General features: G+C 35.9%; 1 protein-coding gene across 7 annotated transcripts in view; it reads left to right on the forward strand.

Moving 5' to 3' along the window:
- The window catches only part of TMEM67 (transmembrane protein 67), a 59,194-nt gene that overhangs the window by 10,970 nt on the left and 22,275 nt on the right, over positions 1–25,949 (forward strand). For 4 of the 7 annotated variants that reach the window (XM_057736349.1, XM_057736353.1, XM_057736351.1 and 1 more), the window contains 15 exons: positions 2,461–2,998; positions 4,599–4,687; positions 6,328–6,421; positions 7,141–7,240; positions 8,705–8,774; positions 8,877–8,951; positions 13,449–13,511; positions 14,994–15,148; positions 15,263–15,371; positions 16,176–16,262; positions 16,925–16,990; positions 19,354–19,510; positions 20,092–20,215; positions 21,499–21,604; positions 25,554–25,610. In XM_057736349.1, coding sequence (XP_057592332.1) covers positions 2,773–2,998; positions 4,599–4,687; positions 6,328–6,421; positions 7,141–7,240; positions 8,705–8,774; positions 8,877–8,951; positions 13,449–13,511; positions 14,994–15,148; positions 15,263–15,371; positions 16,176–16,262; positions 16,925–16,990; positions 19,354–19,510; positions 20,092–20,215; positions 21,499–21,604; positions 25,554–25,610 — 1,578 coding nt within the window. In that variant the 5' untranslated portion in view covers positions 2,461–2,772. Of the gene's footprint in view, positions 1–1,951; positions 2,999–4,598; positions 4,688–6,327; positions 6,422–7,140; positions 7,241–8,704; positions 8,775–8,876; positions 8,952–13,448; positions 13,512–14,993; positions 15,149–15,262; positions 15,372–16,175; positions 16,263–16,924; positions 16,991–19,353; positions 19,511–20,091; positions 20,216–21,498; positions 21,605–25,553; positions 25,611–25,949 lie in introns of those variants that run through there. The other 3 variants (XM_057736354.1, XM_057736355.1, XM_057736350.1) reach the window with 2 other exon arrangements.

Raw genomic sequence — 25,949 nt, forward strand, 5'->3', positions numbered from 1 at the left:
CACTTCTATGTATAACTCTTTCGCTTCTTAGCTGGGTGATATTGGGCATGTCTTTAAGCCTGATAAATAGAGATTACTACCTATTCATATAAAGATTGAAACAATGCATGTAAGAAGTTTAAGTTTGGCACAATATCTGGCATACAGAAAACATTTGCTTTCCTGACTAAAAAGACAGAGGAAACATCTCTGGTTCAGTAACTTTCCTTCTTCCTGTCTTAGATCTGAGTGTTGATATCTGGTGTAAGGCAATTGCATTGCAACTAGGAGGAAAAAGCCAAGAGAACTGAAGAGATGTCTATCTGACATCATTGAATGAACACCAGCAGCCCCTGCCTCCAGAATCCTTATGTTTGTTTTTGTTTAAGCCATTGTGAACTGGCTTAAACTGCTTGGTCTTCTATTACTTGCAATGAAAATATGCCTGAAGATACAGTCCCAATTTATGCTTAACAGTTTTAGCTAACAGTCTTTCTGTTATCCTTCTAGGCAGTTCATAAAGATAAACTGAGAGTATCTACAGTTATTTAAACTTAACTACATCTATTTTGAATCCTTCTGGTACAGATAAACTCTCTACTTAGCTCTTTGGGGAAGGTTTTTGTTTGCTTGATTTTTGTTTTTTGTTTGTTTGGCTGTGTTGGGTCTTCATTGCTATGCGCGGGCTCTCTAGTTGTGGCAAGCTGGGGCTACTCTTCATTGTGGTGCATGGGCTTCTCATTGCAGTAGCTTCTCTTGTGGCGGAGTGTGGGCTCTACGCACTCTGGCTTCAGTAGTTGTAGCACGCAGCCTCTAGAGTGCGTGGGCTTCAGTCGTTGGGGCGCGTGGGTTCAGTAGTTGTGGCTCACAGGCTCTAGAGTGCAGGCTCAGTAGTTGTGGTGCAGGGGCTTAGTTGCTGCATACCATGTGGGATCTTCCTGGACCAGGGATTGAACCTGTGTCCCCTGCATTAGCAGGCAGATTCTTAACCACTGCCCCACAAGGGAAGTCCCATGGGAAAGCTTTTTAGTGCAATGCCAAAGGTCTTAGGCAACCATAGTTCCACTGTCTGTGGTATAAAATGGCAGTATTGTCTTGTTAACAAAAGACAATAAGTTTGTCCTACATGTAAAATATGCCAAATTTTTCCTCTATTCCACAAAGAAGCCACTTAATAGATTGAAAAGATAACAGGTTTTGGAGTTGACCAAATGGAGATAAAGTCTAGTTTCACCACTTCCTAAAATGTAACTTTTTTGATTCTCAATTTCTTTAATTGTAAAAGTATCCAAAAAAGGTGGTTAGTATTCCTGCAAAGGGTTATTATGAAGACTTAAGGTTAATGCTCTCAAGTTCCTAGCACAGTCCACAGTATGGAACACAAAGAATCTGCTCTTTTATTGCTTCAATTTTATAGTAGACAGTGATAAATGCTACTGCCCTGATCACTCCCACAGAGCATTAAGGAAGACTAGAGTTAAAATTCGCCCATGGGAAGTTTCTGCAGATTAATCTCAACTATTCTGAGCATACCCTATCTGAGCCCCCATTAACATTTATATAGTCATATGTTTTTGAAAAATTATATTCAGATAAGCAATTTCTACTTCAAATTAGACACTCCAACAACATGGTAATTACTCAAAAACATTTTTTATAATGCCTCTTTAAGGAGAAGTTTTCAGAACATACACCTGTGTCAGATATTAGCGACACAGTGAATGCTGGTCTTTTGAGGAAGGTCACGTAACAAGTACTAGACCTAATGGTGGCTAATAAAGTTACCTAACTTCCTTAGATGCATTTTCCCACATGTACTGAGAATATTAAACGTGTGTATTTTCCTTAAAAGTGATAAATCATCATTTTTATTACAAAGTTTGTGTTTTTGGGGGGAAAGCCAAAAGTCATTTCAAGTCACCACTGATGAATTAAGGTGGCTTCAAGTTATGCCAGATTTTATTGGGGAGGGAGGACAAAATACAACAATAAAACAAATAGAATACAACAAAAGCAGGAGTGAAATTTAAATATTAAGAAATAACTTTATCTTTCATGACCCAGAAACTGGCATTGAAGGTAATTCTAAAATGTTTGGGGGCTAAGAGCCTCCAAGAGTGTGCATTTTGAAAGACAACAATCATGTATGTGTATATTTAATTTTAAAAATAGGTTCCTTTTTTATTCATATCTGGACTAAAGATCTTATTTTATAAACATGATTTCTATTCTCAAAACAAAGAACATAGAAACACAAAGAAAGTTCTGTTAGGAAAGATCTTTTTTTAGTGCTTGAGCCAATCTTCCAACATTGCATACTTCAAGTCAGTTTTTCCTACTTTTTTGACAAATGTATTTTGCCAAATACATTGTTGGGATGTCTCTTTTAACACGAAAATGACCTAGTTTGTATAAATTTTGATGTAAATATCATTTAACAGTTTAATGAAACCATACTTTTAATTTCTGTGATAAAATCAGATATTTTCTTTGCTGTGGTTATCTATTTCGCGACCGCCTAAATTGATTTCACGTCCCGCTAACGGATCGCGAGGCAGAGTTTGAAGCAAACGTTTTAAATAACCGGTCGCGCCTGACAAACTCCAAGGTTAGCTTGCCTCTAACCCATCCTTTCCCGGACCAGTCAGCGTCCCGCAGCTTTGGTAACCTAGCAACCAGGCAGCGCAGACGACACTTCCGGGACCCCGGGCCGCAGTTGTCCAATCAGCTCTGCAGAGTCGCCGCCGAGGCTGATGGGGCGCCGGAGACTGCGCTGCCGCTAGCGTCTGCACCATGGTGACTGGCGGCTGTGGGGCTGTGGTGGCAATGGCGGCTTGGTCTACCTTATCCGCTGCGGGTGTGACTCTGTCCCTCTTGTTGGTCCTCCCTCGCGTTTCACAGGCTCAGACTTTCTTCTTCCCTTTCCGACAGCCAGAGACGTGCGGCCACAACCAGTACTTCGATATCTCTGCGCTCTCCTGTGTCCCGTGTGGAGCCAACCAGAGGCAGGATGCCCGAGGTGAGACGGTTCGGGATGGGCCCTAGCCCAAGTAACATTCCCACCTTGATGCTGTCTCCAGACCCCGCTTCGCTGAAACATCTTTTCGTCTGCGGAAAGAATGTTTCAGAAAGATTAACTGCCAACGCTTGAGAGGAGGGTTTCGTTGGAGGATTGAAGCTTGCACACAAAGATTGAGGTTGGGGAAACCTTGAGTCCACTACCCCATAGGCCATCGTAATTAATTTCTTGGCTCCAGTCCCCAACTTCTCACCCGGGAGGTCTTTACGGAGGTACCTGGAAAGCTGACTACCGAAGGAAGAAAAATAGACAAGTAATCTGAGGTGCAGAGGAACAGATAACAGAACAGGTTGGGGAGGGAATGCAAGTTAGAGCTTGTAAACTGATAGTTTTTGATCTTTTCAAATCCTAGAAATTTAGAGCTGGAAAGGACCTTAGTCATAATCAGGTCCGGTCTTCTCATTTGACAGATAAGGAAATGGAAGCCCAGATGAGGTTGTAATGTCTTTGTCCTCTAAACTGGGGACAGGAAGAACTCGTGTCTCTTTGCCCTCAGTCTCGACCTATGTATATCCATTATAGTCTGTCCGTAATATTATAGATTTCCTTAGGACTTAGCCCTTTCATTGTTGAATATTACTAATTGCCCTTAAAGTCTCTTTAGATTAAACTTAATTTTTTTTTCTTGAAACGTTCATCATTTGGTCCTAGTTGTCCTTACTGAAACTGCTCAGAATAAGACTTTTCCCATATTCTAAAGTTTAGGATGTTTTTAATCTCAGTTTGGCCATCCATGGTATTAATTTCCTACCATCTTGAAATCTGATATATCTTTATTTAAGTCATTGTGTAGGACAGGTCACGCTTCTCAGGTGAAAAAATATGAATGAGAAAGCATTTCCCAGACTCTAAAGTGTAAGGTTCATAGTTACGAACCCTGATATCATAGGCATTCTACTACGTGGATTCCTATGGGTGCTATATCCACTTAATACTTTCTTAGAGAATGCTGTCCTTACCTATCCAGCAAGTTGAGTAGTGATTGTCTTATAAAGTTTACTATCTTTCCAAATAGAGGAAAACAGTGATTTCTTTGAGTCAAGATAACTTTCCTAATAAGGTTTTGTTTTGACAAAGTAAATTTGAATTCAATGAATTTATGTGTATGGTTGGGTGAAATAGAAATGTAAAATCTCCCATAGCACTTAATCAATAATTTGGCTACTAGTTTAATAGTTGTAACTTAATAGTTTATTTATGCTTGCACTTAAAATGGTAGCAAGCACAATACCAACTGTGTGCCAGACACATTCTAAGACCTTTACGTATAATAACTAATTTAATACTCATATTAACCCCCCTAGGTAGGTACTGTTGTTCCCGTTGTACCAGATTGGAAGTGAAGGCACAGAGCAGTTCAGTTCCTTGCTTAGGGTCACACAACTAAGTAGCAGAATCAAGATTAGAACCTAGGCAGTACTGGCTCCACTGTCTTGCTCTTAACTACTGCTTCTCAAGATCTTAAGAGTTATTAAAATTTTCCTATCTTGGGAATTTTACTTTTATTTATCAAGGTCAAAATTGGCTCTTTTCTTTTTAGGAACTTTATGTGTGTGTCTACCAGGATTTCAGATGATCTCTAATAATGGAGGACCTGATATTATTTGTAAAAAGTGCCCAGAAAACATGGTATGGAATATTTATTTTTAAAAATAATCTTACTGTAAAAAATAGTAAATTAAATACCTTTATTTTTTAAACTACAATTTAATGTTGTACTGTAATATCTTCCTACAGATTTTAAAATTATTCAGCCAGCTTTGTTTTTACTAGAGTGAATTTTGGGAGATCCTTGAAATTTTGCAAATTTGGAAAAAACAAAAAGATATTGCTTTACTTTTTAAAATCTGAAATCTAAAAAAACACAAAGCTGTGAAAATTTGTATCTTTTTATTTTTATTTTGTAGAGAAACAGTTATAAAGGAAAATATCAATAGATGAACGAATGATACATATACAGGGCAGTTTGGCATGTGTGTATCCTTTGGTACAGAGTGAGTTCAATGTCTTCGATTTAGTGTCAACAGTTTTATATAATTATTCATGTTTATAATGATATCTGGGTGATAAGTTCCTGAAATGCCAATTTCATCACTAAATAGGTTACTTTCTATTGCTGTTTTGTTAATCATTTCATTATATCATAATTTTTGGAAAATTAGGAAATTAATAGTTACTATATGATGGTTCTTAATTAACAGAAATATATCTTCAAATCATTTTGGATAATTAGAGTCTTAGTATGCCAGTTCTGACTTTTATAGTAATATTTCTTCTCATTATTGTATTAAAAAAATTGAATCTGGGAATTTAATATTTACCAGTTGTCCTGGTTTATGACTAGTACTTATAGGTTTGATGATCATTTTGATACTTTATATTTTTGGAAATATTGACCCTGGCTGAATTATGATGATAAAAGCTACTGATATGAAATGGTGCCAAGGCAGATTCATTTCTCAGTGACATTACTAAGCTATCATAATTTTTAAATAGTCCTATATGTATAAATGTACTAACAAATATAGGAGCATTTCTTGATTTATCCATTCTTTTCAACCAAAACTTAAAATAATTTAGGTGGCATTGTTTTGTTATTACCATTATTTTCTATTAATTTTGGTTACATTCATATTTGTAATAAAATTACTGTATTTCTACCCTAGATTTTTTTCTAAACCATATAATGTTATAAGCCCAATTTTAGATGATGTATTTTATCAAAAACCTTTGCTAGTATAAACTGTTAGTGGATAAACGGAAAGATCTCATAATTTAAACAACTTAAAGTATATTTATTTACCATAAAATCTATCCATTTTGAATCATGACTTAATTGTTAAAAGCTAATGTATTTGAATTTTTTACAATAGAATAACTATTTTAGAACAGGTGAGACTAAACTATTAATTGGCTATCTGTGGATTAAATACTGTTGAATTTTGTTGCGTTTTATTTTTGTAAATGGGAAAACTGAATGACAGTATTAATTATGAGAGTAAGGACTCATTTGAATTGAAAATCGTAAGGAAGAAAGAACTACTGCCTGGAGTTAATAGTAGTCAGTACATAGTAATAATGTACAGCTTAATTTTTGAATATAAGCACAGATTGTCTATCCAGGAAATTTTTATGTGGCTCACATGTGTATAATTTATTTGTGTATCACCTGCAAATTATACACTATTCTGGCTTTTTGAACTTATGTGATCAATGATCAATTAAGGAGGATGTTAAGAAAGGGAGAATAATTTTTTTTTTTAATTCAGAAAGGTGTTACTGAAGATGGCTGGAACTGTATTTCTTGCCCTGGTGGTTTAACTGCAGAAGGAAAATGCCACTGTCCCACTGGCCATATTTTAGGTAAGAAGTAGATTCTAGAATGTGTCCTTCTAAATTCTTTTTTTCCTTTGTTTTTTATGTACATTGTATACATTGTAACCATAGGAAATATAAGTGGTATTTTTTATGTAAATATTTCATACCAAAAATATTGTTCTCTAGCATACTTTTTTTTCAGTTAATGGTATGATCTGTTAGATCTGTCTCATTCTTTTTAATCCACTCCATGGTATTTCATAGCATTTTGCTATTTTAAATATTTAAATTGTTTTCTAACAAATTATGTTTTGATGACTTCTTATGCACATGTTCAAGTGTTTCTGTAGGTTAGGTATCAGAAAATGAAATTGTAGTTTTATAAGGTATGTGAATTTACAATTTCAATAGATACCACCAAAAGCCCTCTAAGTTACGAAACTTATCAGAAGTCTATGAAAATACTAGTTTCCCCAAACCCAGTATAACAGGAACACGCAGGTAAGAGGTAAGAAGTTTTTTGAGGAAAACATTAATTTATGATGGTGATGATGATTTGGAAATTAGTTTCTGTATTTTTTATATGGGAATGGGGCAGGCTTCGCTTTTCGATACTTCATTATGGAAGGTGCTTGACATGTCTTTTATGCAAACAAGGTGTTTTGAGAATTATTAGAATAATAATTACAAGTGGGTTTTACTAAGTGTATAGAAAGCTTATATACTGACTATGAGTTACATCTTACTGTTTCTAAATTGTTTAGTGGAAAGAGATGTTAATGGAACGTTGTTGTCTCAAGCAACTTGTAAGCTCTGTGATGAAAGTGAAAACTCTTTTACGGTAGCAAATGCTTTAGGAAACAGGTAAGCATTGTGCTGGGTGCTGACTTCATCAATATCATCTTACATTTATGTAGAATCTGTGCCTTTCCTATCATATTCCTTGCTGCTCACAATAACCCAAGGAAGGATAGAAGTCGGTATCAACAGATAAAGAAACTGAGGCCCAGAGATTAAGACAGAATAGGGTTTAAATCTTGTTTCAATCTCTTGTTGGTTGTTTAACCTTCAGTCGATAAGTCAGTCTCCTTGTTTTCAGAACGGGGACATACCACCCACTTCATAGGCTGTTACTGCAGCTCAGAAACATGCTTTACATAGCTAAATTTCTTAGCTAAGGAAGTGCTCTGTAAAAGGTAGCTATTTTTGTTATTATGTAATTTGTACATAACCTATAATATGTAGTATATAATAGTGACTTTTATTTGCAATCTACTTATTATGTACTAGGTACTGTCTTTATATATTATATTACATAAAAATATATTAATAAATGTGATGATAATTATCATAACCCAGGTACCCTGACTTGTAGCCCTGTTCTCTAGCACTTCCTGTTCTCCATTTATGCATGCATACCTGCACACCACACACACACCCCTCCCTTTCTTTAAATTAAATACATTATCCCTATTCCAACTTCTTCCATTTTCTTAGATGCCTACATGCTGACCTCTCTCTAAACAGTTTTCTCTTCAATTCCCAATTTAAGATAGAAAATACGTGAGCAGTTTCTCCTGGGGATACTTAACGTCGGATCATCTTTTCTCTCAGGCTGACCTAGGTTGTAGCATCCTCATACAGACTACTGGGTTGATCCCCTATTGTTTCCCTCTTATACCTCCCCAAGCCTAGTTTGAATTCTGTGCTGTGCCCCAGCCCCTGCTCCTACCTGTTCTATCTTGTAAGTAATGAGTACCCATAGAAACCCATCCATGTCCCCGCTAGTCTACTGCCCTCCCTCCCTCTATATCATTCATTAATGAAAAATATGAAGTATTTTCCTAAAATAAATAAAGTCAAAAAAGATTTTCAGAGTGTTTGTTGTAGGCTTGATGAGGGTATAATACTCATTTCTTTTCAGCGTGTGTTACCTTTTTGCTTTGTGGCAGAAAAATAAAGAAAATATATTTGATATAACTACTTATAAAAATGGATTTGGTTTCATTTATATGAGTTTGTTGGGCTCTTTTGTTGTTTGAGTGAACTAACCATCTTTGTTATTCAATACCATTTGTTTTACGTTACCTGTGGTTTCAAAAGAATATTCCCCTATTATTGGTTAATTTTATTTATTTATACCTTGCCTTGTAATATAAAGAGTAGTATGTCAGTATTAATACTTTTAATATGTTAATTTTATTACAAATAATTGCTTAGTTGAATGAATCTATTCTAATCTAGTAAGTTAGGAAGACGAGTTCTCAATTAACTTAGGGCTAGTGTAATTCATTAACATTTAAAAAATTATTTTTGTTATATTGACAGGTGTGTTCGATGTGAACCAACATTCATCAATACCAGCAAGTCCTGTGTGTGTTCAGAACCTAACATTTTAGTAAGGCTAATCAAATTGATAATTATATATTTTTAAATTAAATTGCTTATACTCTTCCATAAACTGTTTTTTTGTTTGTTTTTTTCTTATTTATTTATGAAGACAGGGGGATTATGTTTCAGCAGCACAGGGAATTTGCCTCCACGTTTGATTTCAGCTGCACGTTTTGGAGAGCTTGTGAGTATGCTTCAGGTTTTTTTGTTCTGTTGTTAAGGAAATTTCTACATTTCTTCCTTTGGTAATTAATTTGGGGCTAAAATGAGAAACATTTGTGAAATCACTTTAAAACAGGAATTATCAGTCAAGGAGAAACAGACTAACAACTCAGCATTATAATTTATAAATGCAGTTACTCTGTTCTCTACCTTAGCTCATTTCTTTTTCAGTGAATCTCAGAATGTTGAAGCTGGAAAGGTCTTTTATAGGTCCTATAAAGAATGCAGTATAATACAGTTAAGAGCATCAGAGACTCTAGATTTGAACCTGGATCTACCAGTCATTAGTTTTATATCTTTGGACTTCTAAACTTCAGTATTATTGTGTGTAAATTGGGCATAATAATGATACCTATCTCACAGAATCTGTACATGGTAGTCACTGGAGATTTGAGGATTATTTTTATCTGGCCAAGTTCCTTGTTTATAGATGAAAGTGTGATGACATAGAGTTAGAGCTTTTGCAACAGAAGCTGGTGATGACAAGATTTGGGATGTGAAATGGGAAGTGGATGAATTGGAATTGAAAATGTCATCAATCCGATAGAATAGGAGTTAGATGACTAACTAGGAGTTAAAGAGCAGAGCTTGTGTGGACAGACTAGGATCTGGTTGCTACAGTCATCATTGAATAAATGGGAGTGACTAGGAGGGCTGTAAGGATAGCCATGATGAGGGTGGAATCTGGGATCCTCGTGAATAAAGCAAAATTTCCTCTCCTCCAGTATAGTCTTGTGGGATGACAGGCAAGAACCAAATATTTGCAGAACAACAAAATAAATGCTAAAATAGGTGTATACAAGGGAGCTTAAGATCATCCAAAAATTGGCTCAATTGTAATAAGATGCATGTTTTCTGGGGCATCCTTCTCCAGTCTCAGATTATAGTGATATATACCATTATCAAATTTGCAGGCCTTTAATTTTCATTTTTTCCTTTTCAAAATAAATAAAAACAGTTTTGCTAAAAATTCCAACAATGTCTCTTTTTTGTATTTGGTCTCAGATTAACAGTCATTTAGAGGTCATGTCCCCTTCAGTCTCCTCCAATCTGGAACAGGTTCTCAGTCTTTCCCTGCCTTTCTTGAACTTGACAGTTCTGTCATTTTACTTTTTTTTTTTTTTTGGCCATGCCACACGGCTTACAGGATCTTTCCTTGACCAGGGATTGAACCCTGGGCCACACTAGTGAAAACCCAGAATCCTAACCTCTGGGCCACCAGGGAAGTCCCCTAGCTCGACAGTTTTGAAGATTACAGGCCTTACAATCCAGAGGATGACCCTCAACCTGGGTCCACCCAGTCTTTTCATAGACAGGACATGCCTGGCAGGAAACCACAAAAAAGATGTGCTCTTCTCAATTCATTGTGTCACATCAGGAGGCCCATGATGACCATCTGTCCCACCACTGGTGGTGTTAACCGTCACCCCCTTCCATACAGTCACCATGTCTGCTCTAAAGTTACCATTTTCCCTTTCTAATTGGTTAGTGTTTTTGAGAATTTCCAAGGTTATGCTTCTTCTCTAAACCTCAACTAACTAGCTTTAGTCTCCACTGATGACACTTGCCTTTATCAGCCACTACTATGATGGTTGCCAGATGTTTCTATCATTCCTTCCACATTATTAACATTCTGCTGTAAGGAATTTTCCCTTCTCATTTATATATTTATTTGTTCAGTAAGGGCAGTATGGATTCATGGGTTCCTATTTTATTCAATTTTTATAATCCAATACATGTATTATTTGTTTTGGTGCTCGAATTGTCATAGATTTGGTCATTAGAAGCCCCTTTGAGTTGGTTCCTGTGTCTTTTTGACATATCTCTATCATTCTTTGCACATTTCCTTACTTTCTGGCACAATAAGACTTCCGGGTTCATCTTGTACTTTTCCTGCTTCAGCCCTAGAGACAGCTATTTCTCTAAGAAGCTCTTAAGGATAATATTTAGAAACCACGATTACTATGCCCTCTTTAGCAGACATAGTTAGAAAATATATACACATATATATCTACACATCTATAACTATTTCTCTATTTATCTTATAGTTTTATATAATTTTATAGGAGAGACATCCAGTCCTCCTCTAGTAATATACCAGACAATCAATAAAGAATTTCCAAATATATGAGTGAGTGTCTTTCCAGTCCCTCTCCCCCAGAACAGTGAGTTTACATCTTGGTTTGTTTTCCCAACTTTAATTTAAAAAATTTTTAAGTTGCAGAAAAGTTGAAAAAAATAAGACAGTGACTGTGCATATATCTTTTACTAGTTTAACCAATTGTTAATGTTTTGCCACATTTGTTTTATCTCTCTCTGTATTTGTAAACATAATGTATATACACATACATATCTTTTTCTGAGCCACCTGAAAATATGTTGTAGCTAAATACTTTATTATGTAGCTTATAAGAACAAGGGCATTTTTCTGGTATCACACCTAAGAAGATTAAAATTAATATAATAGAATTACCTGATTTATTTATCATACCAGATTTCTCCACTTGTTTCAATAAAGTCTTTTATCTCTCCCATTCCACTTTTTTTGGCAAGGGGAACTCAGGATCAGTGCAAGATCCCACATTGAATTACTCTTTTTAGTCTCCTTTAATTTAGAACAGAGACCCTTGTTCTGTTTTGCTTTTCAGTTTTTTTGTTTTTGTTTTTGTTTCGCTTTTATGGCATTGACTCTTGCAGAGTCAAGTCCAGCTTTCTTGTAGAGCATCCCACACTCTGGATTTTTCTCATGATTAGACTCAGTGAAACATCTTTTTGCAAAACCACGATATAGTAGTTGTGTACAACCCATTGCATCATAACAAGGAGGACATAATGTCAGGATGTCCAGTTATTGGTGAGGCTAAATTGACTACCTGGTCATGGTGCTGTCTGCCACTTCCTTACATTGTAAAGGTGCTGTGACTAATAAGTTAGTCTTGAGATTTACTTTGAGACTATGTACATATTCATTTTTAGGAGCCATTGATGAACTTTACCTGAATCCATTATTAAACTGGTTATTTCAAAATGATTTCACAATTCTATTGTTCCCTTTATATTTTTAGTTAGCACTCTTCCATAAAGACCGCTTTCTTTTCTCTCATGCTTTTTTTTTTTAACTTTACTGCAAAGTCATGGTATCATGAGTGTGTTATAATCTGTCACTGTTATTCTTTTCAAAGCTCAAATTGTCCCAATTTTGGTATAGCTCCTGTGTCTTTAGGCACTACCTTGGTTTCTCTATACTGTGTTCCAGCCTCAACCAATGTAATGATATTTTTAAATAGTCACATAATAGTCTAGTTTATGCATTGAAATTCATATAATTGTAAGTCTATTGACTATTTAGGTTTTCTCTTATTAATAGTATTGCTGTCAATCATTTTATGCACATAGATGTGTTTTTCCTTTTGGAGAGATTATTGCCTTAAGACAGATTTCCTAAGTGTTTCTAAATTCCTGGGTTAAAGTGTGTGGATATTGTTTCATAAAGAATCATGCAACTTTATCACTGGCATTGTCTGTGGCTTCATTTTACATGCATTTGCCAGTACCGTTGTCATTGCTTTCCATTTTTACTAGGGTTTTTTTGTGTGTTAGTCAACCTTCTACGCGTATGTTTTTCTCTTACAAAATGAGTTTTTGCTTATTGAAGAGACAAGAGTAGTGATTCATAACTTTTAGATTGCTTTGACAGTTGTGGTGTCACATTTTATATAATTTGGTTTTATCTCCTTTGTCCATGTTCAGAGAATTTACTCTGAATGGTTCTTCTCAGTGTCACATTTTTTAGCAAGATATGCAGATGAGCTTTACAGCAGTGATTCTTAACTAGAGGCTTGTATCTGCAGCTTTTCAGAGCACATGTGTACCTTGATCTCATTCTAGACATTCTGATTCATTTGGTTTAGAATGAGGCCAGGCATTTTCTGTTTTTAGGAAATTCCACAGTTGATTCTGATACCCATCATTTTTTGAGAATCACCACTTTGGAGATTTTAAATGTTAGTTACTCTGTATATCCCCAATCTCCAGTTGCTTAGAAATCATCCGTAAATATTTCTTTTTTATCACTTGCCAATTTAATATAGTCTAATAATTCTAAATCAACAAATGTTAACCAATACTGTCAGAATCTAGTTTTTCTTTTATTTTTTTGCTTTGATTTTTATTTTTTGTTTTAGTGAAATGTGCAGAATAGTTTTTTTTATTGTAGACATACTTTATTTCCTTATATCTTTTGCCTAAGTGATGTGATTTTGTAATTCAGTCCTACTTGTAATTACTGACATTGGTTAGAATTAATTTTTATATTCCCATTAGAATCTATTTTTCTGATAACATTGAGAAAGTAATGTTAGTTATTTCCCACTCAGCAATATGCATATTAATGTCTTCCTAACAGCGTTAAGGCATTTCTATTTGAACTTAAAACTAAAATTCATCTTTTTGTTTACAGGGCATATCTTTCACTTCAGAATGGTTTGCAAAGTATTTGCAGTCATCAGCAGCGGCTTGTTGGGTATGTTTGAACTTCTAGAAAATGATTTTATTTCATTTCAAGGAATTATGGTACTATTTTCTCCCCAATTAATAAAACATTTCTCTCTAAGTAGATATATCTCCTTGGTGATATTCTGTAAGAAAAATACAACCTTTTTAAGTAGACTAAAAGAGAATACTAAAGAAAATGTTATTCATTTCACATTTCATTATGCATAAATTGAATGTGTCCAAACATATTCAGCTGAAATTGAATGTTAGGGGAAAATGATTCATACTATCATTTAGTAAATGTTTATTGATGACCCTGCCATGCCCTGTTCTCAAATTTTTAAGTTATCTATTTCAGGAAAAGGCAGAGAAAAATCCCTCGTGGAATTATATTGTAAATAAATATGAGGTGGTACTAAGTGGTATGAAGAGAAATAAATCAGGGTAGAGAGCACAGAGAAAGGAAGGTGGTGCTATTTTATGGAGGGTAGTCAGGACAGGCATCTCAGAGAGCGTGATATTTGAACAAAGATCTGAAGGAAGTGGAAGTGAGCCTTGTAAATATCTAGGGGAAGAGTATTCTAAACAGAGACCACAGCAGGTACAGAGGTCCCAAAGTGGGAGTTCTCTGGCATGTTCATGCTAAAGAAACAGGAAGGAGGCCTGAGTGGCTAGAGCAGAGTGAGCAGGCAAAGTGGAGAGATGCGTTCAGGGATGAAGAGAGTGACTGTGGTGAGGACCTGCAGTTTAATGGAAGGGATATAGAGGATTTTGTGCAAAGGAAGACAATTGTCAACCTCAGGTTTTGAAACAATCACTTTAACATGGAGAATAGATTTTGTTGGGGCAAAGACAGAAGCAGGGGGACCATTTAGGAGAGTATTAGAGTAAAGCACGTGAGACAAAGTGGACCCGTGGGCAAGGGCAGTGCCATGGGAATGCGAGAAGCATTTAGCTTCTGGATATACTTTGCAGATTGAGCCAACAGGATTTAATAATAAGTTGGATATGAGAAGGGAGAGAAAAAAGATTACTGCATTGGTTTTTATTTGAATAACTGTAAAAATGGAGTGGTCGTTTCCTGAAAGGGAAGACTGAAAAAGAAGTTTGAGGGCCAAACTCAACAAATGGTCTTATTTTGTTGTTCATAACCACAACAAATTAGATTTATATGCATAAGCTCTATAATATAGGAACAAATTATTCTTTCAAATATAATCATTCTACATAATAGTTTTTTTAAATGTCATGCTGAAAGTTTTTAGTTAGTTCTTTCAATTGCTTGTCTTTCTATTTCCACCTAAAATGTACAGTTAAAATGTACAAATTATTTATCTGCCATATGGAAAGTTCTTTTCTACTTAAATTAGAGGAAAGGTATTAAAAGCAAAAGAATACCCAAAAAAAGAATTTTCAGAATAGGTAAAGTTAAAACCGAGCATTATTTTTATCTCAACTTTTGCTTAGGATATTAAAGTCCATATATTTCTTTATCATTGTTTTCTTGTAGGTGTATGCCAATCTAACATCTTGCCAAGCTCTCGGAAATATGTGTGTGATGAACATGAATTCTTATGACTCTACCACTTTTGATGCATGTCGACTATTTCAGTTTATCTTTGAAAATACTGCTGGACTGGGCACTGTCCATTCTGTTTCATTTTGGTAAGGCTATTCTAATTGATGAACCATCATTTTGACCAAATTCTGTGCAATTACTTTCACAAATATGTAGTAAGAACTGTTCCCCATTATTAAAACAATTATGATTATTTATAGGAGACAGAATCTTCCATGGCTGTTCTATGGAGACCAGCTAGGATTAGCACCTCAAGTACTCAGTACTACACCTCTTCCTACAAATTTCAGTTTTAAAGGGGAAAACCAGGTACAAGTCACTATATTATTGAAGGATAACTACATTTTGATTTACAGTTTTGAAAGGTAGCAAGAATATTACTAGTCATAATTCTTGATAGGTTTTTAAAAATTTAATTACTAAACTAAATCTAAGTATTAGCTGCTGAGGAACTAAGCAGTATGGAGTTTAACCATCTCGTTTTAATATATGGATACCTCTGGATTATGTGGTTGTGGCAGCAGCAGTACTTGTGGGGCTGGGAAGGATAGTTTTCATCACCAAATGCAAAGCCATCTCTGTCCTGTATCTCCACATTTTTAAAAAGAGCTTTCAAAAGTCGATTGGGAACCAATGCCTTTCCTTAGCACTTCACAGGTCCAAATTCTTCCCTTCAACTTTTTGACCTTCTAGGGCAAAAGAATACATTATTCTCTTCCCTCCAAACCCCCCATCCACACACACACACGCACACACGCGCGTGCACACACACACACACACACACACACACATAACAGGTTTGAAAAGAAGTTATCTGTCACCAGCACTGTCTCTCAATTCTGAAATAATTGTTTTTGTGCAAAAACCCAGTCCATTTATTTTAGGTGTGTTTAATCATAGAGACACTTAGATTAATTTTGCTTCAATTCAGTATTTGATCTCTGGAAAAAGAAAAGATCAATCAACATAAAAATATTTTATAGACTATTATATTGAATATATACTCTGAAAGTCTAAACTCTGAAAGTTTTTGTAGACTGCTATATATATTATATATGTTTATAGACTTTCAGAGTATGTGACATTATTTTATTCTTGTTTTTCTTTAATCAGAATACAAAACTGAAGTTTATTGCTGCTTCCTATGATGTGAGAGGAAATTTTCTCAAGTGGCAAACTTTAGAAGGGGGTGTTTTACAGGTGAGTATGATTCTAGCTAGAGAATTCCTAAAATGTCTTTTTTTTAAATTAATTAATTAATTTATTTAATTGGCTGTGTTAAGTCTTTTTTTGCTGTGGGCGGGCTTTCTTTTAGTTGCGGTGAGTGGGGGCTACTCTTCGTTGTGGTGCGCAGGCTCCTCATTGTCGTGGCTTCTCTTGTTGTGGAGCATGGGCTCTAGGCACGCAGGCTTCAGTAGTTGCAGCACATGGGCTCACGGGCTCTAAAGCGCAGGCTCAATACTTGTGGCGCACAGGCTTAGTTGCTCTGTGGCATGTGATCTTCCTGGAGCAGGGATCGAACCCGTGTCCCCTGTGTTGGCAGGTGGATTCTTAACCCCTGTGCCACCTAGGAAGCTCAAAAAATGTCTTAATTTTGGCTGGGAGAAAGATGAGGAAAAACTAGATTATTGCTTAAATAGAGCATCAGTTGCTTCCTAGAGCTGATTTTTTTTCTTGTGTTTTAAATTTAATTTCTTAAAACTATTTTAAGTTATGACTTGTAACAAAGATGCTCCCCTAACTTTTCATTCTCTGGATACATTAAAGAAGTATATATGTCCATGTTGAGTCTTGAGAAACCTTGACTATAAGCGAAAAAATATTTGTGAGAGATATTTATTAGTTGTGTTCTTTTGCTGTAGCTTTGTCCAGACACAGAGACAAGGCTAAATGCTGCTTATTCCTTTGGAACAACCTATCGACAGAATGTAAGTTGGAACTATTTTAGACAGTTTATATTTTAGCTTCATTTTTCACATCAGCAATAATTGAAATAATCTTTGAATGTTTGAAATTGGAAATTCTTTTGTAGTAATGAATAATTTCACTGATTGGTATAGTTTTTATTAATTTAATCAGTGTGAAAAGAGTACCTTGTCCCTTGTCATCCATAGTCTTTTTTTTTTTAAAGAACTTTTATTGAGATACAGTTAACATACGATAAACTGCATATATTTAGAGTGTACAATTTGGTATTTTTTTTCTTATTAGTAATGTATATATGGCAGTACCTTGTCATCCATAGAGTCTTAAATATCATAATCAATTGTTTATTTGCTTCTAGGCGTGTAGGTCTTAAAAATAATCTCTACGTTTGAGCATTTTAGAATAAAGTAAAAGTATTACTTCATTTTTAAGGAACAATAAAGTGTTATCACTCCCTCCTCCCTCTCTCCTCCAGAAACAAATAAAAATGCTTCTTTTTCTTTCCCTCCATACTTTCCTCCCTTCCTCCCTGCCCTTCTTTCCTTCCTTTGGTCATGCATTTTAAAACTACAGTATGGTACAAAGGAATATTATGAGCCATTAAACATTTGAAAGAAATTCACTAGTTTACAAAAATACTTCTTGATAAAATGCATATACATATACCATAGAACAAAATTGTGATTCCAATTTTGTTAAAACCACAATGAAAAATCATCAGGGAAAACAGATTAGAAGAAGATAAACATTTATAACAGTGGTTATCTCTGAATAGTAGGATTACAGGTGATTTTCTTTCTTTTTTATATTTTCCAAATTTTCTATCATGAATGTGAATTTACTTTTATTATCAGAAATGACTTCTGTGGTTTCTTTTATTATTAGAGATGAAGCTAATATTATTTTTTAAACTGTTTTATTGAGGTTTGATTCACATACAATGAACTGTACATATTTAATGTATCCAACTTAATGAGTTTGGATATAAATATATAGTCATGAAACCATCACCATAATCTATGCCAAAAAATCAGATTCACCCCCTCTAAAAGTTTCCTCCTGCCTTCATTTTATTGTTGTTGTTGTTATTTATGTAATAGCACAGATTTTAAATATACTCTACAGTAAAACTGACTTCTGTGTTATTTTTTAAAAATGTTATTGTGCTTCTATGTTGGGCCAGAAGAATGAACACCTTGGGCCAGGAGAATCAACACTCGTTAAATGCCTGCTGCTGTGTGCTCAGCATTTTATCATTTTTATCTCATTTGATTCATGAAATAACTATGTGAAATACATATTATTTGTGTTTTATGAATGAGGAAATGGTACTCAGTAAGATCAAGTAAATGTTCTGTTAGTCTTGAAAACCATAGTTTTTCCATTGAACCTGATTGCCTCTCAAGGAGTTCACAGCCTAGTAGAGAAAACTGCTATATAGATAAAGAATTGCAAAGAATGTGATGTGTTGTTCCATAGATATGAACAAGGTACCATGTTGGTCCAAAGAAGGGGTCATTAGCAGTTCCTAGGGAAATATAGAAAGGCTTTACAGAGTGAGTGATACTTGAGCTTGTAGAATGAATGTGAGTTTGCCAGGAGAGCACAAGGGAGGAGGGAATGTCTAGCAGAAACACCATTTGCAGTGTCAGAGAGATGTAGAATAGCATAACATATTTAGAGACTGTAAGTGAGTTAGTGTGACTGGACTATAGACAAGGAGTAGTGGGAGATAAAGCCTGGCTATGTTAAGGAGAGCCAAATCATAAACAACAGTGTACATCAGAAGAAAGAACTGGGACCTCATCCTATAGGACAGGAGTTTTTAAACCTTTTCACTGCAGTACACTTACTGTTGAGAATGAATGGGCTGTAGGACGAGATCCAGGTGGTTCTTTACTGTTAGTTATTTTGGCTTTTATAAAAGAATCATATATAGTATTCATGGTTTTGTTTTTGGGTTTTTTTGGCTGTGTTGTGTCTTTGTTGCTGTGTGTGGGCTTTCTCTAGTTGCGGTGAGTAGGGGCTACTCTTCATTGTGGTGCATGGACTTCTCATTGCAGTGGCTTCTCTTGTTGCAGAGCATGGGCTATAGACACACGGGCTTCAGTAGTTGTGGCAAAAGTGCTTTGTTGCTACACAGCACGTGGGATCTTCCCAGACCAGGGATCTAACCCGTGTTCCCTGCATTGACAGGTGGACTGCTAACCACCGCACCACCAGGGAAGTCCCAGTATTCATGTTTTGAAAGACACATGGAAATGTGTATAAACAAGATAGCTGAAAGATATTTCATTTTACAATTTAAAAAAAATGCTTTCTAATTTTCAATTTGGATACTTTTATTTTAAATTTTATTTTCCAGTGTGAGATTCCTATCTCTAAGATCTTAACTGACTTTCCCACTCCTACATTTTATGATGTGTACCTTGAACATACTGATGAAAATCAACACCAATATATTTGGGCTGTGCCTGTGTTAAACTTAAATCTTCAGCACAATAACATATTTGTGAACCAAGGTAAGGCATCCATAATGTACCACTCTTTCTCTGAGCTGAAATCAATGAACAAGTCAACCAACATGATAATTTAATAAATCATAGATTATAAGAAAGGTCATAGATTCTCTCTGATTATAGCATGCCCAAAGTAAAACAGTAACGTTGCTGATAAAAATTTAGAAATTTTTACTAAATATATCAGGCTTATTATTAGGAAATTATTGCTAAGGGTATCCTGAGAAAAATTAGTAGAACTGTAAAATCAGAGCTTCTTCAGGCTGTCCTTGAGCTGCTTTTTGGACAAATTAGTTTCTTTTGTTGTTTCTCATAAAATCCTGTTTATTCAGATAATTTGTAGAGAAAATCCTTTCAAATTGACGTAAATTGCAGACAGTCAAAAGACATTCAAGTGCAGGTGAGGAAGGCTATTACCAGGAATTTCTTATAGCAGGAGTTGTTTTTGCAACCTACTTATCTAAAACAAAGTGTATAATTTTATGTTTTAAATTTGTTCAGTAAACTTCTCCTTAAGAGCCATCTTGAACAATTGAAGGTAGTTTTTAAATGCCATCTTTTTTTTTTTTTTTTTATGATGAAAGACAGTAGCTCTAGCAAGTGGCTTCTGACTCGGCGCATTTTCTTAGTGGATGCACTAAGTGGACGAGAAAATGACTTAGGAAGTCAGCCAAGATTGATTCGAGTTGCTACCCAAATATCACTGAGGTAAACAAACTTCTAATGCACTAATGAGGCTTGGAGTATATGGGAAAATGTTGTAGTGAAAGTGTTGACCTGTAATTACCAGATGAAAACAATAAGAACACCTGAACTGGAACAATACATAATGTGCTTTTAGATGTCTGTGTAGATTGGGATACACTAATGGGGGGGAGAATTACATCAGAAGAGATTAAGGACTTTTGCCAAAATTCATATTCTAGGCCCCATTCTAGACCTGCTAGATTAGAATGGGTTGTGAGGTAGGGGGAAAGTGAAGATCAGTGGGCCAAAGCGGGTATGTTAGAGCCTGCCAGGTGATTGCCATAGGCAGGCCTTCTCTGGCTCCATCTCCTTTAACAGCTACTGTTCTAGGTTGGCCCTCATTAATTATCAACACCTCCCTCTTCCTAGGATACTTTAATGATGACCCTGCCTTTGGGTAGTGCCTTGCAGCCCTCGTGTCTCTCCTCCAGTGTGAGATTCCTATCACTAAGACCTTAACTAGCCTTCCCACTCCAGTATTTTATGATGTGCTCCTTGAATACACTGATGAAAATCAACAGGATCATCTTTGTGGCACTTCAGCATACATTATTTTTTTCACTGTTTTTTCATTTTGATTTTCATGACAATCTTAAGAAATAGGCAGTGCAGAAGCTTTGTCATATACCTTGCTGAAATCCAGCGGTGCTGTTGTTTTTAGCATTCCCTCAGTCTGCTAATGAGTATCCCTAGTGAAGATGAAATTGAAACTAGTGAGGCCTGACTTGATCTTAGTGAAACCATGCTGGCCACTGGTGCTTGGCATTTTCCCTTCTGAATTTACAAACTGTACATTACTGTAAACTCTACATTGAATTCAGCAAAATGTACCCCATTATGTGCCCTGAACAGTATTGTATATGATACATTATTTTGTTAAGAATTTATCTTTTTGGAAAATTAGGATATTGTCTGCCCTTCTCTAGGCTTCATGTAGCACTTCTCTAAGTAGTTCTCAAAAGTGGTGCATAGTACATCATTGATTTCATTTGCAGACTTCATAGGACCTAAATCAAGAAGAGTTCCTAATTTGTCTCAGAGGATATATTTTAATATAAAGTTTTGACCACTTAAAATAGCCTATGTTGTTACCGTTAATGTTTGACCTTCCCTAGTTTTTAGTAAGTGGTGGTTCTGAGATCACTAAGACTATCCATATCAGAATTCAGAAGAAACAGTAAGTTAAATGTATGCTTAAGGGCCTAGATGTATTTATAACTAAAAATGAATTTTCTTTTAAACAGTATCCGCCTTGTACCCAACACAAAAAATGGAAATATCTACCCTCCCTTAATTACCATTTCCTATAGTGACATTGATATCAAAGATCCCAACAGCCAGTCTGTGAAGGTGAGTTCCTTCCTAATCATTGCCTATCTGTGTGTTAGTGTAATGCTGATAGAGTTTGCATTATGGTCAAAAGATAGTCCTTTTTAAAGTTTTAAATAAACACAGCACTTTATATACTCAAAACTTAATTATTTTTTACTAATGGTGGTAATAGTGAATTCTTGTGGATCCTGGGTATAAAAAAGCAAGAATTACGTTTGTCAGTAGACAGCGTCACAAGCAGCTGGGCCACTCTGTCTGGATCCTGGGGTATGCTGAGCCGTGCAGCATCTGCTCCCATCCTCTTTGGCCACCTTTCTGCTGTTAAGATTTTGTTTCCTTGCCTAACTAAACCAGGAACTCAAACCTTAAGTGGGAGGGTGTGTTCCTCTTCTCACCAGTCTTGCCCACTCGATAGAGACACACTTCAGCAGGCAGAAAGAGAAGCACATTATCAGCCTTATTACTAATAGCACTAAAGTGAACTAGAGAATGCAGTTTGGACCTGCAGCCAGTTAGTCCTCCACTATTTCCCAACTCAGTTAAACTTTACCACAGAACTAAAATCCTCCCCTGCCTGGAAGCGCCTGTATATGGAAGTGAGACCATGTACACACTGAAAACAAGCTACACCAAAGAGAGTGAGCCTGGGAACAACTAAGCCGCACAACGCAGTTCCTCCTCTCTACCTCACCAGGCATACGAAGCATCCCTGCTATGAGGACAGGTAAATGAGAGAGGATACAGATCAAAACCACAGCTAACCCTTCTATACTTCTTCCTCATTCCCTGTCCTCTCTAGAAACATGAGAATTGGAAGGTGAGCATTCCTTACCTCCAAGACTCACTAATAACTTTTAATTTCTATTTTACTTCTCTGAATTTTAGTGTTCTAGTTCCTTAGCCAGTGCTTTTTTGGCCTCTCTGTTGTGCTTGTACTTGTGCTCAGCTACTGTTGGATTTAGGCTTTCGTTAAGCAAAAAGTAGGTACATAACATAACTTTTCTCTGAAAGATTTCACATCCTCATTTGTATTACCCAATTTGATGTTAAAATTAGTTTATATTCCCTGAATTTGTATACACTGTAATGAAAGGAGAAGAAAATCCAGAAATACGCTTGGTAACAACAAAAGACTGCCTGGTTTACATCTTCCTGGAATAGTCATTCTTGGGTAGTCAAGAATATATTTATCTTAATATAAAACACTTCTGGGAGGAAGGGGATATGGGGCTATATGTATAAATACAGCTGGTTCACTTTGTTGTGCAGCAAAAAATGGCACAACAGTGTAAAGCAATTTTATTCCAATAAAGAGCTTAAAAAAAAAAAAAACAACACTTCTGGATGTTTTCTTTAAATATTTTTCTTGTCCAAAATATTCTAAACTGAGTCTTGACAAATTGGAAAGTAAGAGAAAAAAGTTGAGAGAATCATAAAACTATACTGAGGAAGTCCACCTCAGATTCATTCTAATTGTAGAATGTATAATTCTTTCATAATTTCTTTCTTTTTTTAAGCTCTCTGTTGGAGTGTAATTGCTTTACATGGTTGTACCAGTTTCTGCTGTACAACAAAGTACATCAGCTGTATTATACATATATCCCAATATCCCCTCCCTCCCGAGCCTCCCTCCCACTCTCCCTATCCCACCCCTCTAAATCATCACCCATCATCGAGTTGATCTCCCTGTGTTATGCAGCAGCCTCCCACTAGCTATCTATTTTACATTTGGTAGTGTATATATGTCAGTGCTACTCTCTCACTTCGTCCCAGCTTCCCCTTCGCTCCACATCCCCCCTGCCCGAAGTGTTCTCAAGTCTGTTCTCTACATCTGCACCTTTATTCTTACCCTGCCATTGGGTTCATTGGTACCATTTTTTTAGATTCCATATATATGCATTATCATACAGTATTTGTCTCTTCCTAGCTTACTTCACTCTCTATGACAGACTCTAGGTCCATCCACCTCACTACAAATAACTTAATTCCTTTTTATGGCTGAGTAATATTCTGTTGTATATATGAGCCACATCTTCTTTATCCATTCATCTGTTGATGGGCATTTAGGTTGCTTCCACATCCTGGCTATTGTAAATAGTGCTGCAATGAACATTGTGGTACATGTTTCTTTTTGGATTATGGCTTTCTCTGGGTATATGCCCAGTAGTGGGACTGCTGGGTCATATGGTAGTTCTATTTTTAGGTTTTTAAGGAACCTCCATACTGTTTTTCATAGTGGCTGTACCAATTTACATTCCCGCCAACAATGCAGGAGCGTTCCCTTTTTTCCACACCCTCTCCAGCATTTGTTGTTTCTAGATATTTTGATGATGGCCATTCTGACTGGTGTGAGGTGATACCTCATTGTGGCTTTGACTTGCATTTCTCTAATGATTAGTGCTTTCATCATTTCTTAATTTCTCATGACAGCAAAAGTTCTACATTCGTTTTAAGCATCCAGCTACGACTCTGCTCTCTTACCAATCACAAATAACCTATCTTCCTATTTTACTGGGCAGATCAAAACCATCCAGTATGAATTCCCGCAGATTTCCTCTTTAATACTTAAGTATCTCTGTTTCATTATCTTTCCCGACTCCTGTTCCTATTTGTAAGAAAAAAGGACCCTTCCCCCTTTCCTAAGAGAATTTTCAACCTGTACTTGTTTAGGGTACTTTCTTTAATATCCTGTTTCACCCCCAACCCTTTATTCAGTTAGATTCTCTGCTTTCCTTTGCTTATAACACCCTTCAGGTTGCCCCATCTTAAAAACAAACCAATACAACCAAACAATAAAATATTCCGTCAACTCTGCCAACTGTTGAGCTTGCCATCGTGTGTCTTTCCTTGATTTCCCAGCCATTTACTCTTTCATCTTTTGCAGTTTTGCTCTTGCCTTTTGCTTCTTTGAAAACCTCTTCCGTGAAGTCAGCAAAGAACTCCACATACACTGGCTTTATTTCTTTAACTTGACACTTACACAGTTGACCCTTGAACAACATGGGTTTGAACTGCATGGGTCTACTGATACATGGATTTTTTTTTCTTTTTTTCACTAAATACGTACCACAGCACTACACGGAGTTGGTTGAATCCATGGATGCGGAGGGCCAACTCTAAAGTTCTGTCTGGATTTTTGACTGCACAGGAGTTGGCATCCCTAATGCCTGCATTGTTAAAGGGTCAGTTGTACAACATTTGACCCTACTGGTGACCTACTCCTTGAAACTCCCTGTTCTAAGACCTAGGAAGACTTAGGTATCTTCTCTCTCCTACTTCTCACACTCCTGTTTCTCTTAACCTTTTACTGGTTCATCTTTCTCCTATTTCAATATAGTGCTGTCCCTAAGATTCTTGTTCAGCCCTTTGGTTAATCTGCCTTCTTAGGGTGTGATTGTTTAGCCAATTGCTGAATTCTTTTTAAGTATCTAATACATTTTCTAAAAATGTTTATTTATTTATTTATTCGGCTGCATTGGGTCTTAGTTGAGGCATGTGGGATCTTCGGATCTTTCTTGTGGTGGGCGGGCTCCTGAGCATGCGGGCTTAGTTGCCCCTTGGCATGTGAGATCTTAGTTCCCTGGCCAGGAATCAAACCTGCGTACCCTGCATTGAAAGATGGATAATTCTTGATACACAAGATCAGTCACACTCCTCAGTTACAGAAACCTATCAGAAAATGAAATATGGTTCATTTGGCTTGACTGCTGTTAATGAACCTAACCTAGCTCCTAATGAAGCCCTCTTTCTTTAACATGTTCAAACGGGAAATTTAAAGTAGCATGAGTAATTCCCTAAAGCATATTCATTTATGTATTGATATAAGTAAGGGTCAACTCTAGTAAAGTTGATAGTTTAAAAGTATGGCATTTGTGGTAAAATTCAGCTACAAATGTATTTTTGTAGTAAAAGTAGGTTTGTGTTATATAACTTCAGTATGGCTAATTTACTTTCTTTTAAATATCAGTTTTCTTTCTCAGTCACATATGAAATGGATCAAAAAGAAGCACATGTCCAGACTGATGTGAGTTTATTTTAACCTGTTAAAATACTTACAGTATATTTTTTAATTAAAAAAAAAGTTTTTACATGTATAAGAAAGTTGTCAAAAAAAAGAGATTTGCCGTATATCCCTCATCCAGCCTCCCGTGACGTTAACATCTTACATAACCGTAGTACGGTGATCATAATCAGAAAATTAATATTGATGTAATCCTATTAACTAATCTGAATACTCTTTGGAATGTATAGGTTTTTTTTCACTATCATTTTTCTGTTTTAGGACCCACTCCAGGGTCACTAATTACTTCTAGCCATTGTGTGTCTCCTTAGATCTGTGACAGGTCCTCAGTCATTCTTTATC

This window comes from Hippopotamus amphibius, chromosome 5 (genome assembly GCF_030028045.1).
Source record: "Hippopotamus amphibius kiboko isolate mHipAmp2 chromosome 5, mHipAmp2.hap2, whole genome shotgun sequence".
NCBI lineage: Eukaryota > Metazoa > Chordata > Mammalia > Artiodactyla > Hippopotamidae > Hippopotamus > Hippopotamus amphibius.